The sequence below is a fragment of the Parasteatoda tepidariorum genome, chromosome 6, assembly GCF_982258835.1.
Source record: "Parasteatoda tepidariorum strain Cologne lab strain chromosome 6, Ptep-v5.0, whole genome shotgun sequence".
NCBI lineage: Eukaryota > Metazoa > Arthropoda > Arachnida > Araneae > Theridiidae > Parasteatoda > Parasteatoda tepidariorum.
In genome coordinates, this window is record NC_141760.1 from 58,903,162 (window position 1) to 58,923,073 (window position 19,912).

Here is a 19,912-nt window from a genome sequence, read left to right on the forward strand (position 1 = left end):
TGTAAAAATAATGTTGAAAATTTAAAGACGAAGCATATTGATATAAGATTTCATTTCGTGAGAAATTTGCTTAATGAGGGAAAATTCGAAATTAAGTATATTAAAAGTAAAAGTAATTTGGCTGATTTTTTGACTAAGGCTTTAACTAAGACTGAATTAAATAAAATTAAAGGAATTTATTTTGAAATGTTCGATGGGGCCGCATGTCAGACTATGGATTTCAACGAACAAGGTTCGAGTAAGAGTCAGAGATCACGAGTTCGAAAAACCTCTGAAAGAGGGAGTTCGAACATTTAAAAATAGTTTAAAGATAGAATTTGCATAGTATTAATTTTGAGTGTGTAAGTACCCTCATTATGCAACTGTTATTTTGTATATATGTAACAAATCAAGATTGGATTTGGAGTTTTGTTTCTTTTGATTTTCAAGACTGTATGTATTGAATTCATGTTATGGAGAGGATTGTTTTCCTTTATGATGTTTAAGTTAAGTTATGATTTTTATTGCTTAATAAAATTTATGATTAGTTAAAAGATGACTTTTTCATTATGCTTGCTGGGCATTTTCCACAACGCACTAAACTCTGACAGCAAGGTTATGGGCCGTGCCTGCCCAGCTTAGTTAAGCTTTTGTCGTCTTTAGAAGCAAGTTTATTATAACGCTACTGGGGCCGTTTAGATAGATTGGAGATGGCCGAAAATGACAGCAGCTCCATATTGGGATTTACAAAGCTAAACAGTTTCAATTACAGTAGTTGGAAAATAAATATGAAAGTATTACTCATCGATAAAGGCTCTTGGGAATTTGTTGGTGGTACAGAGAAGCCATTACCAACTGATGCAACAGACAGAGACTTACGCTCTTATGAAATGCGAAAAGCTAGAAGTTACTCTACTATATTCCAAGGAATTGATGAGCAGTTTCAACCGCTGATAGCCGACACAGAGGACGGAAAGACAGCGTGGACTATTTTGAAGGAAAACTTTGAACCTACCTCCCGAGCACGGTTAGCCGGACTTATTGACGAATTCTTTGAATTGAAGTTTGATCCAGAGAAGGAGACTATTGGCATTTTCTGCAAGTTAGTAAATGAAAAAAGGAAACAGATTCATGACGCAGGTTTTGAAATGCCAGAAAAGCTCACATGTTTCCAATTAATTAGAAGATTGCCAGCAGATTATGACAACTTAGTTCAAATGCTTTATCGACTAGAAGATAAAGATTTTTCGATTTCTAATGTTGAAAAGGAGCTCCTAATCGAATCTGGAAGGATACAACAAAAGCAGAAAGACAGAGGAGAGGACATAGTCGCCGATGCTTATACTACTTCATCTACTAGAAAGCAAGCCTATCGGAAGTTGAATGGAAATAAAAGCAGTGGTCGCGTCCTGGGCAATGATACAACAACAACAATTATGTGTTCCTACTGCAACAAGAAAGGACATAGTGCGGAAAGATGTTCCCTGAAGAAGAAAACCACGAAACGGAATTCTAAAACTCAAGATTCCAAGGAAACTTTTTACAGTGATTTCTCTACGATAAGAGATGCTGAAATTCGCCAAAGGAAAGACAAGCAGTTTGTTGAATTCCTGATAGATTGCTTAATAAAATTTATGATTAGTTAAAAGATGACTTTTTCATTATGCTTGCTGGGCATTTTCCACAACGCACTAAACTCTGACAGCATGAAATAATAATTTATGCCGAATACATAAATACAAATTGAGAATAAAATATTATCAAATTCCCTGTTAAATATTCAAATAATGGCGGTGGAAGAAGATATAATCTTATTCTTAATAATAGGAAGAGAACTCTTTGAAATAGCCCGCTGTTTGAATATTTTTCTCTCGATTCTTATCTGTCAAATGAAAATTACAGCGCAAATTTTCTTTCTTAATACTTGTAGTCTACTGTTGCCATCACTAAATCCAGAATAATGAAAACCGAAATCGTGTGGGAAAAAGGCTAGTTTCTAATACGTTATTAACTTTTTTAGAAGGAAAGAAAAAATATACCTACATCGGAGTTTCGTTTATTTTCCCTTCTAAATCTTTATATTCTATATTTTTTTTTTAATGCAATATATATGTTACCGGCAAAGTATGAAACGCCGGCATTCTGTGGAATGTCTAGGTATTGTATATAATATCTAGGCATTCTATAGAATGACAAATGCTATTTAGGCAAATTATGAACAAAAATGTCCCGGTGAGATTATTATGTAAATGATGTGCATTTCTCAAAAATAAAAATTTTATTCTTAAAAAATAATGAGAGTGGAATTAAAAATTATTCAAAATGCGTAAAGAAAAATGAAAGTTGTACAAAATATAATTTATACCTTTCTTATTAAGATTACGTGACATTCCCGTACAAACCGCTAAGTGCAACTGACAAATTCTGAGCTTAGGCGCTCGTTAAAAGCCACGTGATATTCGAAATAAATCGGAGATGTATTTTATACTTTGCCAGTTTCTCATTTGGCATTCTATAGAATGCCTAAGAAATGTGTAAAATATAAATCGTTTCATACATTGCCGGCTATTTGTAGGCATTATATACAATGACTAGGCATTCTATAGAATGCCGAATTTCAAACTTTGCCGGTAACATATATAAATGATATTTTAGAAAATTATAATTTTTGAAGCATCTATGTAATATCAATTGTAGAACTTATTCCTCATAAATCACTGATATATAACAGTACGAATTTAATTTACACACTGCAGATTTTTGTAAATTTATGCACTAAATGTGTCGTACACTACATTTTCTGTTATAAAAATATTTCCGTGCCATTTAACGAAATAGTTAAAATACCTATTGTGTGTACTTAAATGTATTTGACACTGAAAAAAAAAAGGTAATTAAAATTACGAAAATGTTTATAAATATATGCGAACTAATCCAAAAAATTTTTTTTATTGTTTTTTCGTTTTTAGGAAGTAAACATTTTATTAGCACTTGTGTTAAAATGGTACTTTTAATTGCGTTCGAGAAGTGTTTTGTTTTCAAATGTATACATTTTTTCAATAAATACCAACTACTATGGATTTTGAAAAATTTCTGCGGAAATTGTAAAAAAAGTTCAGTATAAAAACTCTGTAATTTTCAGCGTATTAATTTAAAAAAAAAAAAGAAAAAAAAAAAAAAAAAAAAAAAAAACGGAAAAGTTAAACTTCCTTTTTTTAAAAAAAAAAAAAAAAAAAAAAAAAAAAAAAAAAAAATTGTGAATGATGCCTCTTCAGTAAACTGTTTACTATTTGGAAACAACTTATCTCTGAACTTATTTATTTTTTCAGTTATTACACTCGGGGCAAACTTTCAACTATCTTCATAAACTCTATTAGTAAATCTTTATATAATAAATATATTGATTATTTTATTGTTTAATACAAATGTAATACTTGGTATCTAGTAAAAATCGTTTTACAATCGAATTACGTTTACAAATATGATTTGAAGTAATTACAAATATAACTGCTTTATTAAATTTACTTATACATTTTATATTAAAGTAGTTTAAATACAATATTATTTTATCTTGAGAAAGTTGGAGAATGTTTAGCTTCCGTATAGAGTTTTATTATTGAGAAAATTATGTATAATAACTAATGTGGACAATTTTAGTTAACAAAAGCCTTTTTAACTAAAAAATTTCTCAAATTTAGAGGATCAATTAAATAAAAAAACATAAAAAGGTTTTTAATTTTTAGTTTCAGCGATTATTAAATAGTTTATCTGAGTAACCTTCATAACCATTTCTTTTTGTAATGCTTATTCATATTTTGTAAAAAAAAATTCTTTTAAGACAGTTACACGTGTGTTAATGGTTGCTTTTTGCACTTGTGTGTTGTAATTATTTTATTACAATTTAAATAAGAAATCTAAATTTTTATTCTATTTCCACTGTTACTCGGCCCGAGGTGTAATCAGAAGAGTTTAAACCACTTTGGGAAACTAAATTTAAAATAATTATTTAATTTAATTATAATTAAATCATTAATAGTAAATATTTTATGTACTTTTAATGTCAATTGGTTACTTGTGATTTCTACACGCAGAAAAAGCAAAAGGGCAGTGATAGGAGTGGGTAAACATGTATTGTTTACTAATCTAAAAAAGGGGCTAAATACCCTTAAGCTCTGGTTGGATTCCAAAACGGATTAGACAGACATAAACTTTAGCAAAGATACACTTTGATTGTATGCATATCCGTAGGTACGTGGGCACATTTATCTATCTTACAAAGACAGTTAATGATCTTTTCTAGTTTTATTTTTTCGTAATTTTTCAATGGCTTTAAAAAAAGCTAGCAGCATTAAAAAAAAAAGACAATTATTGTGGAAAATAAAGAAGTACTATTTTGCTATGCGTTATTTTGTATTCTTGACGTTGGAAGTATAAAAATACATTGGCTGAAACTGGTTTTATTCTATTTATCTCGAGGTGGGGATAAATATTCATTTTGTTGCTACGTTTTTATTAGTATTTTCAGTTTCTTTCATTTAATATCATCACGTGGAGAGAAGTTCTCCGACTTATCTAAGAACTGCATGCCGAGAGCTATAGCATTAGTTTGAAAAATTCAAAAACTATTTGTAGTTGCAAAAAATTCATTTGTATTCATCATTTTGAAAAAGAATACCACTTAGTGTGTCTGTAATGAGGTATTATTTTACTTAATACGTGGATTGGTTGTCAGATATTGCGTATATTTTATAATTATTTTACAATTTACTGTACAGTTTTGTGAAAAGTTCATCGTATTGTTTATTGGAAGTGCTAAGTGTAATAATAAATTATTCTAAGCTTCAAAATGTCGACGATATTTTGTAATAATTCGAATTAAATTGTTAATACGCATATTACGAAACGTTTTGCTGTTTTATTTAGGTTGTAAATTGTAAAATATAAGTAATTTTTTTTACTCTAACAATTAAAAGCGTGCTTTTTTTTAAAAATACGAAAATGGACGTTTTTTACAGCATTTTAACCAACCGTAATGAAAAGGAAAGATAATGCATATTTATTTACACTGGTATTTACTAGCGTACATTTTCTAATGGAATATTTTGAAGTTTCTACTGCATCTTGCGGAGCAATTTTAAACGAAGCATAATAAATAATAGATCGTATGCATTCACACTTGTGCTTAACATCGTACATTTTTCATGCTAAAATGGAAGTTGTTACTGCGTTGCCATGGAGCATTTTAAACTAAGCGTAGGACGAAGAAAAAATTAAAAATTTGCGTAATTTGTTTCGTTTGAAATTTGAATTTGTTGTTGTTCATTTACGTCGCACTAGAGCTGCACAATGGGCTATTGGCGACGGGTTTGAAATTTGAAAGATCAATCGAAGTAAATTTGATAATTACAAATCGAGAAGTGAAGTGACTATACCTGTTCATGCGATTTAAATCAGATTTAATTGGATACCTGCAATCGACGTCACGCGTGCATATCGAACCTGATTGGCTTCTGAATCGACCAAAGCCACGATTACATCACTTGTAGATATCAAATTACTTTTTTTTAGAACTTTTAATTTTAAACCGAAATTTTTTTTCCCTTTATTCATTTATATAATGCGCAATCTAATTTTTGTCTCAAGTTTTTGTTATTATCATTAAGTGCCATTTTAAATTTTCATGTTTTAACTAAATACTTTTGTTTTAACTTAATTAAAGCAAGGCAAAAAATTTTTTTTCTAGAAATTTCATTACAAATCACAATATTTTTTTTTAACGCAGTGGGTTATTCAAAACTTAAGCAGAAAATAAAACAACCTTTTAATAGTAGTGTAAAGCCATTGTCTTCCAAGTGCTAAAAGATTTTATCATCGGTAGCATTAAGATTTTCCTCTTAAATTAAGTGCACTTAAATAAAACTTTTGCGGTATTACTAATAAAAAAAAATCCATCATTTTTACGTTTCTTTAAGGAGTTATAACTTCCAATTTTTGCTTTTTTACATGCACAATCCATAACTTCTTAAGGAAGAAAATATTTTCCATCTTAGCTGCATATTTTATTATGACGTGGGAATTAAATAGATCAAAAGAAAAAAAATATTAATATATTGGAGTCTGAAAATGCCTTTGCTTTCAACGTGTTAATTGCCAAGGGGAAAGCTATTAAGTTTTAAAAAGAGAGAAATATTCCGAAGACAGAATCTTAAATACGTGCGGCATCTACGTTATTTTCGTAATTAAATTCCTCCTTCCAAAAAGGTTTTTATAAATTTCTTTTGTTTCTTCATTCCTAAGTGTTCATCCACAATGACATATAAATGGTTCTAGAACTTTTTTTTTTCTTTCTTGAAAGAAGGTAGGTTCGATTTTTTAAATCTAATTCGAGAAATATTGAAGTATCACTGAAAAATAATTTTTTTACTTATCTTGAATTAATATAATTTACTTTCGTTTTTTTTTTTAAATTTTTTTTAAAAAAATTGAGAAATTTGTTTTAAGTATTCTGAGAATAATGAGTTATGAAATTCAGTTAAATGTGAAAATAGTGAGATCTCGAATCGCTTTAAACATTTTGAGAATATTTAGACATTGAATTGGGTTTCTGAGTGTTCTGAACTCACCGCTTTTTTTACATGTATTTTTACATGTGTATATATTTTTACATTGACGCGAATTCCGCCACATTAACACAAAATCGTTTTATATTGTATTCAGTACATATGTAATGGAAATTAAAACAAAGAACATACGCTGTTTTTGAACATACGATTAAAATAGTTATGACATAGTTTATTCACAAAAGTAACTAAATATAAAATTACTGTAAATTCAGTGTATTTTAACAACAAAAAAAAAAAACACTTTAATACTTTTTTTTAAAGAAAAGCGGGTATTTTTTTTTTTTTTTGTTGTTTTCCATTGTAGGCTAAAATTTGATTTTTAAAAAAAAAATTTTTGTCGATAGTTGGACACATAATTAGTAGCAATTGGAAGAATGAGAATTGCTATCAGTACTAAGAATTAATAAAGAAGAGATTAAAAAATATCAAAACATGTTTGATTGGTGGATAAAACATAGAGGAGTTGAAAGAAAAATGATTAGAAATATATTTAATCTTCATTGAGCAATTACGCTGGTTTTAGTATTAACTACACCTTTTTACTAGTGATTACTTTTTTGTTTTTCCGTCACTTAAATATTAGTTTCCAACTTCCAATGTGTGTGTATTTCTTTAACTTGATTTTTGTAAAGGATTTTAAAATAATGCACATTTTGCAGAACACTCTGTTCATGAAATAGATATATTTTACTTTCAAATAACTTTTATTTGTAATTTTAAAAAAATCAGTCGCGAAGTTTAAAGGAAATTTTCTATCCACATACTTAAGGGGTCACAGTACCCAAAAAATGACGAAAATACCAAAAATTTTTTTATTGCTTATAATAAAACTTCAAAGTATTTCAAATGCACAGAAAAAAAATCATCTCTCTATCTACATTTTTAAAAAAGTTATGAATGATTTTAAATTGTTCTAATACAGAAACTTGCTCAGCAGTCCGACTTTAAAGTGCTTTTTCGCATAGATGATAATTTTGTGTCTTAATCTTAATTAAATCCCTAAGGAATTTTTTCTATTTAAGATAAAGCTTTGAAGTAAACTTTTTTATCTTGAGGATAATACACTTATTTGAACTGTGCATGGAATAAGCATTTTATGAGGTATTACAATTTTTACGGCATGTTATATATACCTAACAGGAATTTTTACACTTTTTTTTCTACTTTTTTAAAAAATAATCTATTAAAAATATTCTAATTGAAATATCAACAAATGAATGCACAAAATTATTAAGATAAATATTGCAAACACTATGAAAAAAACTTTTTTTGAAAATATGTTAAAATAAAAAAGCCTTAGGGATTTAAAAATTTAGAGTTTTTTCAACCTTTTTTAAAATTTTAAAAAAATTCAACAGTTTAATTACTTTATGAAGATAAATTATTGATTATAACTTAAATGAGCATGTAAAGCATCCTCAAAATGAATGATTATACCTTTATTTTAAAAAATTGTTGCAAAGGTACTGTGACCCCTTAATATCCACATAAACAATCTTTGCAGCGGTAAATTTATACATATAACAGCTAAAACGCATAGTGGAAGAGCGTTATCCTATATAAAGAAAGTAACAAAGAAAAAATTAAAAATGCAAAAGTAACAAAACTAATTAAAAATTATAAAAACTACATTTTTCAAATTTACTTAAAAATGCAGTTGGCCTTCAAAAAAAATATATAGTCCTCAGACTTGTTCATAAATACATAAGTTCGAATGGCGTCTTTAAAACAAGTTCAAAAATGTTCTTAAAAGTTTCGTGAGAGTTTGAAATATAAATAGAAAAATCATAAATATAAATATAATTAAAAATTTTTTTAAACCGCTTCACGTTCCATTATTTTTATATTACTTGAATAAATGTAACATTTTCCTAAATTATATACAAAAAAATTTATCTAATTAAAGAATTTTCTTTGTTTAAAAATACTTTTATTTTATTTTACTTTTATTTAAATAATTTAGGAAATGTTATAAAACTACGAGTGCAATATTACTATTTTAAAATTTTTTTTAAATTTCTTAAATCCTATTTCTTGCACCTAACTAAGAAAAGAAAAATTCTTTAAATTGCTAAAAACCATTCGTCTCAAGAGAAAGCTTTTATAGCTTGTTCTTAATTATCTTAATTCAAGAAGAAAAAAAAATTTCATAAAAGATATTTAAATCGTTGATTTTCAGTATATATATTTTTAATATTTTAAAAACTAAAAGTATTAAAACTTAAGGTTTTGAATCTTTTTCTCCCGAAAAAGTACAATTGCTTTGAAATAGGAAAACACTTCATAGGCGTGGAATTTTTTTCTTTTCTTTTCAGACCTAAAATAATTTAAAAAATATATAAATATTTTTATTTTAAAATTTTATTGCACAGTTAATTTTTTTTTTGTTTGAAAACTATTTAACATTAACTGAATTTCAAGTTTAGCTTTTTGCTGAATTATGCATTTTTTGTCCCAAAATTACGCATATTTAATTGAAATTTACTTTATCAGTTATTTAAGAATGTTTGATCTTTAACGGTACGGTATTAAATACTCTTTACACCAAGTATAATTATAAAATTAATTAGAATTAAATTAATTGTATATATTTAGTAATAAAATGATTTTTGTCTCACTGTACGCGGCAAAGCTAGTTTTAACCCCGTTGAGGGTTAAAACTAGCTATGCTTTTACTAAATTCTTCTGTCAAGTAACTACATGAACTAAAGTTTCATTATTTCTTGATCAATTAATTCAACATATTTAAAAGAGGATAAAAGTGATATTTTTAGTTTTAGCAATCTTTTGCTGAATTCCATAATACTCGTTTTGCCCAGCAACTAAATATTATTTAAATTAATTATTTTATTGTTCTAAAAATTTCCTTACAAAATAATTATTTTTTAAAATGCTTCAGAAATCTATCACAATAAAAGTAAACACATATCCCATACCAGTAGCAGAACGACAAAAAATCGTCATTTCTAAGTACAGACTAGAAATACAGACTAGTTAAATCTATGGTTCCCCTATCCCAGTGTTTCCCAAACTTGTGTACCCTTTCTAAATTTTTCGTAACGCCATGTACCACTAATAAAAAAATTTAATGTATTTTTTACTATAAAAAAATTGCACAAAAGTTAAAAATAACAACTGGCTGTTGACACCATCAATTATTAACTGTTAACGCTGCAAAAAATAGCCAATAGAAAAATACGTAATGGTCAATTTTCAGGGCTAGCTTTGTTTTTAAATAAAATTTTGTCAAATTTTCGTTTGTTGCAAGATATTTCGCATAAGAAAGCGTACCTCCGCCAAACTGTTCCCGTACTCCTGTAGGTGCGTGTACCACACCTTGGGAAACACTGCCCTATCCTACCCCCTAATCATAGTTTATGTAGTTGCAAAAAAAAAAAGTGTGATTTTATTTTAAGTTCAAGTCACCATTTAAGTTTAAAATTACTCAGTCCCTTCCATTTCGTAAGTACAGAATCTCCGTGAATAAGTTTATAACCTACGTTTGATTTTAAATTCAAAAATCGTCTTATTTTTAAATACATTAACCACAAAACCGATCAAATCAAAGCCTAGCTCAGCGTGTTTGATCCGAAGTGACAGAGCGTTATGAATCTCCATTCTCCAGGGACCTATTCATTCAACGACCCCCCGATCCACCACTATAAGTTGAGTCAGCTTTCAAGCGTCGTTTAACCCATTCATACCCCCCACAGGAAGAAGAGAAAAACAGACACTATAAAAAAAAATAAAGGGGGAAAAAAACCTTTTAAAAAAAGATGATAAAAAAAATGTATTGAGATCGAGGTGGAGTGATCATTAAGTCGGGAGGGTGTGCGTTCACTGTAATTAGATTAACATTGCGGAAAATGAATCCTACCTGAACCGAATTACAGGAGTGTGAACCCCGTTGTTTGTAGGTCTCAATTTCGGGGATGAAGAGCGAAACTGAGTGACACATAAAGCGTGGATGCAGTAAATGAAATTGCTTTTTATTTATATGCAAGCTATAAGCTTATTCTACAAAAAGACCATTATGAAAGTCAACGTCTTTGTTCTACGTAAAATAAAATGAGAAGATGGAATGTATTTTCCACGATTTTGATATAGAAAAAACCTTTGTTTCAATTTTTACCCTGAAGTTTTTGAAATTCAAAAGTTCTATATTTACCATAACGCATTTGATATTCTAAAATTTATTGATTTAATACATATCTTTAGCGAATTTGACATTTTAAAATCTATGAATGTTAACAATGACGTTTTTGACAGCGGAAAAAATCGAATTTTAATAACTATGAAGATTTTGATATTCAAAAATGTATTGAATGAAGATTTACTATGATGTTTTAGATATTCAAAAATTCATTGATTCAATATGAGAGATATTGATTCAATAAGGTTTTGAAAATCAAATGTCCATTTATTTAATATTTACCCTTGCGTTTTTGGCTTTTAACCATTTAACGCAGATGTCAAACCGGTGTTCCTTTTCTATATATTTTTTCCTGACGCTCTAATTACAAGCAAAAATATATTTTGGTATTTTTTTAATTGTAAAAAACAGTCTAATACATAGTTTCTAAAAACCAGTAAAATTATCGGAGTTATATTTGTACTAATACAAAAAAAAAGTTTGAATTTTTTTTTTACTCATATTCAAAAATTTATTAATAATTTATTTTGTAAATAAACTAAATTTGGACAATGAATAAGAGTTTTTCCTAGATATAAATAACTGCAAACTTAAAAAAATTATTATTTGAAAAGAGACGGTTTTACCTTTAACGCAGAAAAGAACACCGGTATTTTATGTTGTATTTCATAACCATAAATTATTAAAGGGCTAAATATAATATTTTTCACTTATTTTGGCCTAAATTAATTCAAAATATGAAAAATGTGTTCAATAAAAATTCTGCGTCAAAAGGTTAAAAATCTATGGGTTAAAAGTTTTATAATTAAATGAAGTATAATAATTAAAACTTTACCCCGTTAATGTTAAAGTAAAAGGCAAAAATTTGATTTGTATTGTAAGATAACATTAAAAAATTCTTTCCAAAAAAGTTATTTCATGTACTAACAAATGCTTGTAGTATTGATAATTTAAATCTGTTTATCTATTCCTATATTATATAAGAACAGTTTTAGAACAATGTTGAAACTTTCTTAAAATAATAGTTCGTGAAATTCTTTTATACTTAAAAATTATGGAGATTTGTTGTATTTTTAGCTACTGACAAACCTATTCAGAATTACTAAGTAGATATCATATAAGCTATTCTTAATGAGCGAGAAAATCTTGTTCCTTTTATTAGACACTCATTTTTGGCTCTAAGAAACGACACCCTCGCTATATATGACCCAGCCACTGTAATAAATAACGCCAAATCGAGGCTCAGTATTAATTATTAGCCGTAAGTGAGGGAATATTGGAAGCTATTATAAAAGGGTTATTAACTGCGCTTAGAAAGTTCGTTCCTTTCTTAGTGATATATGATCGACTCGCTTTTAATAAGAAAAATCAATGCATGAATATTTATTAGATTAGAATTTTTCGTTCCGTTTTAACATTAACATATTCTTTTTCCCTAATTGCTCCTCTTCTTTTGTAAGTTTCCAATTATGACAGAACCTAATGTGCTTCCTTTTGGGGATTCGGACTTGATTTAAGAAATACCGCGTGTCATTACCTATTTAAAATATTCTTTTCTTTCTTATTTTCATGCATTGGGATTATTTTGCTTTGAGCTCTTAAATCACCTTAATTACATTCTAAAATATCTCGGAAGTAAACTCCCCATTGCAATGAATTTTTGTCCCGTTCGTGATGCCACATAAATTTAATAACAGCACAATTCCATGCAGTAGAATTTAAAACTCAGTGTTTTAAATAACTTAAAAGTTTTCAGTGAATGATTTAACTTTAATTCTAGTTGAACCCTCTTTCTTAGTGAAATCTCTGAAAAGTGAATTTGGGCACGAGGAAACTAAATTATTTCTATTTCATTTCAAAGGAAAGAAAACTTTATTTGGCGATGCATATAATTTATCGTCTGCTTCAAACGATAAATTATTTTTAAAAATTAATGTCTTTTTTGAATTTTCAAAGAAAAACTCGAAAAGTTTATATTGAACTCAAACTTCCACTAAAATTCTTATTGGGAAAAATATAATTTTCATAGTAATATAAATTTTTGTGTCTATGGAATACTGGCCGTGGTTTAAAAGGGACATTTTGTTAATCAACAAATTCTTGCTTTGCTAGCCAATTGTGAAGAGTTAGATAAAATTCCTTTGTTTTCACTGTAATGAAACTTTTTCACAACAACAGTGCCTTAGCATTTCCCTAAACGTCGTAGAGCATTTCCTTTTTTAAACGTTTGTATTATCACATTATATTATTAAAAATTAATCTGTGAAGTGAACCCAATAACGAAACATAGACCCCAGAAATATTTTTGTAATAGTTCCTGTAATTTTGTAAACATTAATAACTCGGTAACAGATCTAGCGCGGCGAACGTTAAGAATAAATTTCTAAATAAAAAAAATTAAAAAGATACAGACAAAATTAAACTGAACTTAAAAATATTGACCTCAACTGTATCAATAGCTTGTCTCTTATCCAATTAAGTTTCAATAAATTATTTATAAGTACTACCTTTTAGTAGTGCAGTATTCTTTATTGTAGAAAAATGTGCATTAGTATTCTTGCCTTGCAAACCTAAAATTTCAACATTTTAATTCAAATATTTTACCCCGCTCTCTGCAGATAAATTTTCTCTTTTCTTGGTGTAGCAGGTTTGTACTGCTGAGCATCCTACTGAAAACTCGTGGCGCATATCTTAGTTTACACAATTAGCTATTAAGCTTTTTAAACTTGTTTAAGGGATTAAACCAGGGGCATGGAAAAAAAGACTCCCTTTTTCTGTACTTATAAATGTTACCATATATATAAAACATTAAACATTTGAGTTTCCACCTAGCTTTTTAAATATTTATATGTTTAATAAATTTGCAAAAGAATATTATTTTTCTTTTTTGTATTAAATTAAATGTAGATGGCTCTAACAATAACTTATTCGTACTGAAAGTGCCTGTCTGGGCCTCGTTTAACAATTCAGCCTCTTGGATAACTTAATAAAATTCCGAGTCTTCGTTAAATCTTGAACGGCATTGTATTCATTCCTCGCTTCAGATTTGTAATTATGGCGGTTCCAGAAACGAGAGGCCCCTTTCAGCTTCGAAATGACTGTTCTTGAGAATAAAAAAAATAAAAAAAGGCTCTTTTCCACTGTAGATTTAGTATCATCATCACTGAGGGAATCGTCCCCAGAAGAATAGTTCAGGCGGGGATAACTCCCATTTCCCTCCACACAACAGTTATTTATTGTTTCCATTCTCTTTCTGACTGCTACTGCTGGCAAAAACTGCTCTTCCATGCGCAGCGCCCAAAAATCATTACTTCTTCAACTGTGGAGATGAATTTTCCCCGCTTCAAAAGCTAAAGCTATGATGCCATGCCGTTGATTAGAAGCTTTCCTACTGGTGCTTTATTTCGAGTATTTACAGTTAATTACTATAATCGCAAACTGAATCTGAAGTCATCATGCAACTAACCACTTAATTCTAGTTTGAAAGCGCTAACCTAGATATATCTGTTAGGAGATAATCTATTTAAATAAGCATATTCATATCAGCTTAATATTATTTGATTCTAGCATTTCCAAAATATTACGGTTAATGAACAAGAACTATATTTTATTCCATTACCTGCTTTTAACACTATGTTATGGATTAAGTTGAAAACTTTTTAACGAAATGCGGCTATTGGAATTAAATTCACAAATTATTCTAATCTATTTTAAATAAACTGCCTTTTTCAAATTCTAAATGCAAAATTTTTTTTTTTTTAAATGTGTTCTGTTATCATCGTAATTTTACTCAGATCACCGAAAATACCATTTTGTTCTAATTTGCTTTTTAATTGTTGATTTAGCTTCTACGATTTCAATTTCAACTGATGTTGTTCAATTTTGAACCGATACTCTTAGAAAAATTGGACCAACGTTAAACCATTATATCTTTACCTTGAACCATAATACGGAGCAAAATTTTTTTCAAACTCAAGTATTATTGCGAACCTAAAGTACGGTGTAAAATTAAACCCTGCTATCGTTCAAGCAGTTAGTATCGTTATAGAATAGTAATTTAACCCTGCTATAGTATTGTTTTATCAAGGTTGAGAGGTATGATGTTGTCAACTGAGCACCAAATTAAGGTTGCAGCTAATTTGAACGGTATTATGCTTCAAAATGCTCCAAAATTTGTAACGATTAGTGTTCTTATTTAAAATTAAGGTTATCTACATCGTTAAAATATAAGTGAGTATTGTACCATAATATCTTCCAAATTTGGTGCAACTTTGACAAAATGGGACATTGAAACATATGCAAGTTAATCCTTCTTAAACGATATTAAATTTCACCAAGCACCTTAACCTTATTAAAGTTAGAAAATTTGCAGTATATTATAGTTCAGACCATTGATATTGGTTTTTATGAGAGTAATTGTAATGAATACTTAAGTTTTATAAGTTCATACATCATCGATAAAAAAAAAAACTACATACCAAAGATAGGTCTCTCTCTCTCTATGCTTTGTTTTAAAAAAAAAAATGTTATTCGGTGCTTTTTCAACCTTTATAAAAAGTCAACCAAGTTTCCCTTTTAGGATATTGTCTAACAACAAAGTGAAAAAAGTGATTTAAGATTGTGTATTGCCAAATTTATTTTGCAAGTTTTCACGATTTGTTCAACATTTACCAATATTTAAATCATGAACTTAAGAGGAATAGTCATTAAAGGGACTAAATAAAGGAATTAAGTACAAGCGCTGAACTGGCAATAATTCGACACACAATGTTATATTTATTTTAGTACTACAACTGATACCAATCGCATTGTTTACGCATGCGTTACTTAAAAAAAGGTTTGCATCAGCCACTGTCTCTTGGTTCGTTGTATTAATTAGTAAATTCCAAATTCAGGCTAGTATAGAATTAGTAGTGATTAAAATAAGTTAGCTTAAGGACTTGACTAACACTTTGCAGACCGATCAGAGAGATCACCCGTTTGACAATAGTTGTAGCTGTTAAAATAAGCACGGTGGCTAGCTTACACACTCAGGTGCAATTCATACGGTCGGTGAAGTATTAAGGTCCTAAGTGTATTGGGTGAACAAATTATCTTTTAAACTTTGTTGCACTATATATATAAGATACTATTGCGGTTAGTTCACTGTACAAGCAACTGGATACAAATTATGGTATCCAGTAGCTTGTACAATGGAAGAAAAAAAAGGATGGCATCCTGTTTAATTTTTATTTTAATGATTGGATTTTCTAATATGCCAATCTTAATAGTTCTAAGGGTTGATCTCATCAAATATGCTAATTGATTAAGTTACGAAACCAGATGCAAAAGTGCACTTTCTCAGAGTTATTTTTTTTATGATGGAGTTGACTAATGATCATCAAGCCGTGGAGAGCCATAAGAGGTAGCCGTGGTTATTTTGGCTTTTGACAGGTTGTCTCATTAATGTGACTGGGCTGAGTAATATTAATTGGATATGCAATGTTGACTGATACATGTTATTTATGTATTGTTGCATTTTCAAGTGATTAATAAATAGCTTAATTTGATCGATATTCGCATTTTCGATCAAAATAAGAAGCCAACATTTTCGCCTTGTAAAATTAAAATATACACCAATAGAGGATTTACTGGCAAAATGTTATTATCGTAAATATGATTATTTTTAGCTAATTTATACTATAAGTTAGTTTTATGTTATGCGGGCTATCAATTGCTTTGTTTTATTTATTTTTTTTATCTTGCAGGCACAAAACAAAAGCGCAGAATCTTTTGCCTTGTAAAAATGAACAACCTGGTCACATGGGAGAGCTTGGAACAGCCAATGGCGTCAGTTACGAAGATGTTCTTATTAATCACCATCCCACCAGAATTCCTCAAAGTCATCTTGCTGGCAGCCAGACACTAATGCCATTAGAAGTAAGCATACATATTTTTTCTTCTTCTTTAATATATGTAACTAACATTTAACAATTTTATGAATGGTTGTTTTGCTACGCTCAGGAGAAATAAGCTCTGAGCTGTCAATTTATTGGATTGATTCACTAGGGGTTTCTAAGACGACAGTGGATAGAACTCGAAACCAGCATATTAAATTACTAAGAATGGAAATAGTTTAAATGAGCGTTAAGTATTTAGCCTGCGGACGAGAATAAGAAACTAAAACTAGACTTACTGTTATTTTAACCATTGTTATTCTGAATTTCTTTAAGGCAAAACAGCATTCTTACAATATTTTTTGTTCTCAATTGGAAAAAGAATTTAAGTTTCAAATGGTGTATGTTTATTTAAAAGAAGACTTTTGTGCTTGATTTTATATTTACAGTAATTAATAATTAATGTAAATTAGATGGGTACTTCGTCATGTGGAACAGACTACATGAAAATATGATTATGATATAAAAAATCATTCAGGTTGTTTGATTTTTATTAACATCTCAAAAAAAAAAAAGAAAAAAAATAGTAAGGCAGACGTTGCATGAATGGAACTAAAAACAAACGTAGTTAAAAATCCTTCCCCATAAGAGTAAATCCAAACTTTTGTGTGTATTACCTTCACAAATGTACCAAATAATAAAATAACTAAATTATAATAACCAAATAATAATAAATACCAAAAGAGCTAGGTGAGACTTTTTAAATCTATGTCAATATATTGGGGAACGAAACATTTAAGTTTCTTTGGATTACTCATTTGTTAAAACTTTAATATCAAGAATGAAAGTACAGCCAGTTGCCTAAGTTAGTCTACCCCTACCTCATGCACCTGCATTGTATATTTCTTAGGTCATTCATTGATTTTTTTTTTCACAGAGAAATTTTATTAACTAAATATTTTGAAAGGGCAGTATTTAAAGAGGGTGCGTAGCGTTTTTAAAAAGTGCTTAAAGGTGCTTATTTTCGATTTTCGTTTTTTAAAAGCCCTTTAAGGTGCTTTTTTTCATTGGGAGATTTTAAAAACTGCTTAATTTTTCCTTTTTCAAAATGAGATTCTTCCTTTACCATGTTGATTTTCACTACTAATTATGCAATGTTTACATCATTCAAAATTTCATGATTTTTGACAATTTTCTAAGACTTCTTTCAATTTTCAAAAGGTTTTTCTTTTCTTTCCTTTTAAGCTGTTTTAAAGAAAATCATAATTAGGATATGCGCACTAATAAAACTTTTTTTCCATCCAATTGTTAAAAGTTCTTCAAAAAAGTTCAAAAACTTAACATGATCAGGATAAAATAACTTTTTTCTGACAAAGAACTCCTTCTCTTGATTATATTAGCTACCATAAAAACAATTTATGCAGAATTTTAATTCAATTCAATATTGAGTCACACATTCTATTTTTTAAATTAATAATTACCTAATTTATTTGCGTAAAAATTAATAATTTTAATTCAAAATTATAATTAGTAAACTATAATTTTAAAAAAAGCTAACGGGTGTATTTTATTGATTTAAATAAAAGTTATTTATAAAAGTATATTCAACAAAAACATTAACAAGATTATATTATAGATCATACTGAATTTATAAAGATCCATAAAAGAATTAAGAAAACTTAATAAATTTGTATTACGCATGCAAATTAGTGAATGGCCCCTATTAAATTTTTATTAAAATATGTTTATTAGTTCTATAATTCTTTAATAAATCAATTAAAATAATTTTCTATACAATAAGTATTGAAACTAAACATTTTTGTCAGAAGTAAATTATTGGTAAATTATGGTTCCTACATTTATAATATTTAACATATCTGAGATGGATGAATTTTTTGTTTCAATTGTTTTTTAAATCAAATCATTAAGATATGAATTAAATTTTTTGGAATGACAAATCTGAATTAAGATTTTTTACTGCATTTGCTAAATGTTAAAATAGTGTAAAACCCCATACTTCACACTTTTTTTAATAAAAATATTGCCTTGAGTTTCGTCCTAAATAACTTAGCACGAAAAATTTTAAAAGTAATAAAATACAATAAAAAGTTAAATTTAATGCAATTGTACAGTCTCAGGTAAAAAAATCCTACGATTAAAAGTCTCAATTGTTATCTTCATTAAATAAAAGGAAGATAGAAGTTTTGAGGTGATGAAGCTTTGTGATTATTGACTTCTCTGGACCCACTTGATAGTACGTAATTAGTGAATAATCCCCAAGTCAAGTTCAAAGATTATGGTACTGATCTATAAATAGAATAGCGCGAGAAGACCCATTGCCTTGTCAGTGACGAAGACGATGGTGCTTCATTAACGATGAAATTAACAAGAGAAATAAAATTTCATTTTGCTATTAGGGGGAGAAAAAAAATTGGCAATGTTTAGTCAGTCCCCATGATGAGCAGAAATTCCAGAAATTTTTCGGTTCGATTTCAAAGGGCGGAAAATGAAGTCTGAATTCGAGAATCTCTTGGAAAAGTGCAACAGAGTGCAAGAATCCTTCCAACCAAATTCAGCTCAGCTTAAGCACATAGGAATCCGCTTTCATCGAAAATGTAAAATGATTGGAGCATTTATACAGTAAGCCAAAAAGGATTCTGGTTGATCCAATAGTGATAATGTTGAAAGGAACAAAATGAAAACCACGCTTTTTGTGTATCGTGGCAAAATATCGTGGAAAAGGGGAAATTAAGCACTTTTTAACAACATCCAATTAAAAAAACACCTTTAAAGATTTAAAAAAAATGAAAATCTAAAATACGCACGCAAAAAACGAAAATCAAAAACGCTACACATCCTGTTAATTATTTGGCAACCTTTAGATAAACCTAAGTTTTAAAATTTTTTAATTTTTATGAATTATGAAGGGAAAAAAAAGGCTACTCTAATGTGATGATTACCCATTAGCCAACAAAACTAAAGTGTTAAGTTTTCTCCTATTCAGAAATGAACAAATTTTTCAAAAAAATTATAAAAATTTTGAAGTATTTGATCAGTGCATTAATTATTATCTGGATTTTGAAGTATAAAATTTTAATAAAAGAAATACAATGCAGGTGCGCATATTACCTTGTTTAACTGAGTGTAAATGATCACCAATTTAATCAAAAAGTAGAGACCTAAATAATAAACTGAAAACAAAAAGTGTCTACTAGTTGAGAAGTATAAATAAATCTTATGAACGATAGTGAGCATTATTATGTAAGAGATAACGAAAAATA

General features: G+C 28.5%; 1 protein-coding gene across 1 annotated transcript in view; it reads left to right on the forward strand.

Moving 5' to 3' along the window:
* The window catches only part of LOC107440268 (uncharacterized), a 177,401-nt gene that overhangs the window by 155,083 nt on the left and 2,406 nt on the right, over positions 1–19,912 (forward strand). The window contains exon 3 of the mRNA XM_016053147.4: positions 16,503–16,674. Coding sequence (XP_015908633.2) covers positions 16,503–16,674 — 172 coding nt within the window. The remainder of the gene's footprint in view (positions 1–16,502; positions 16,675–19,912) is intronic.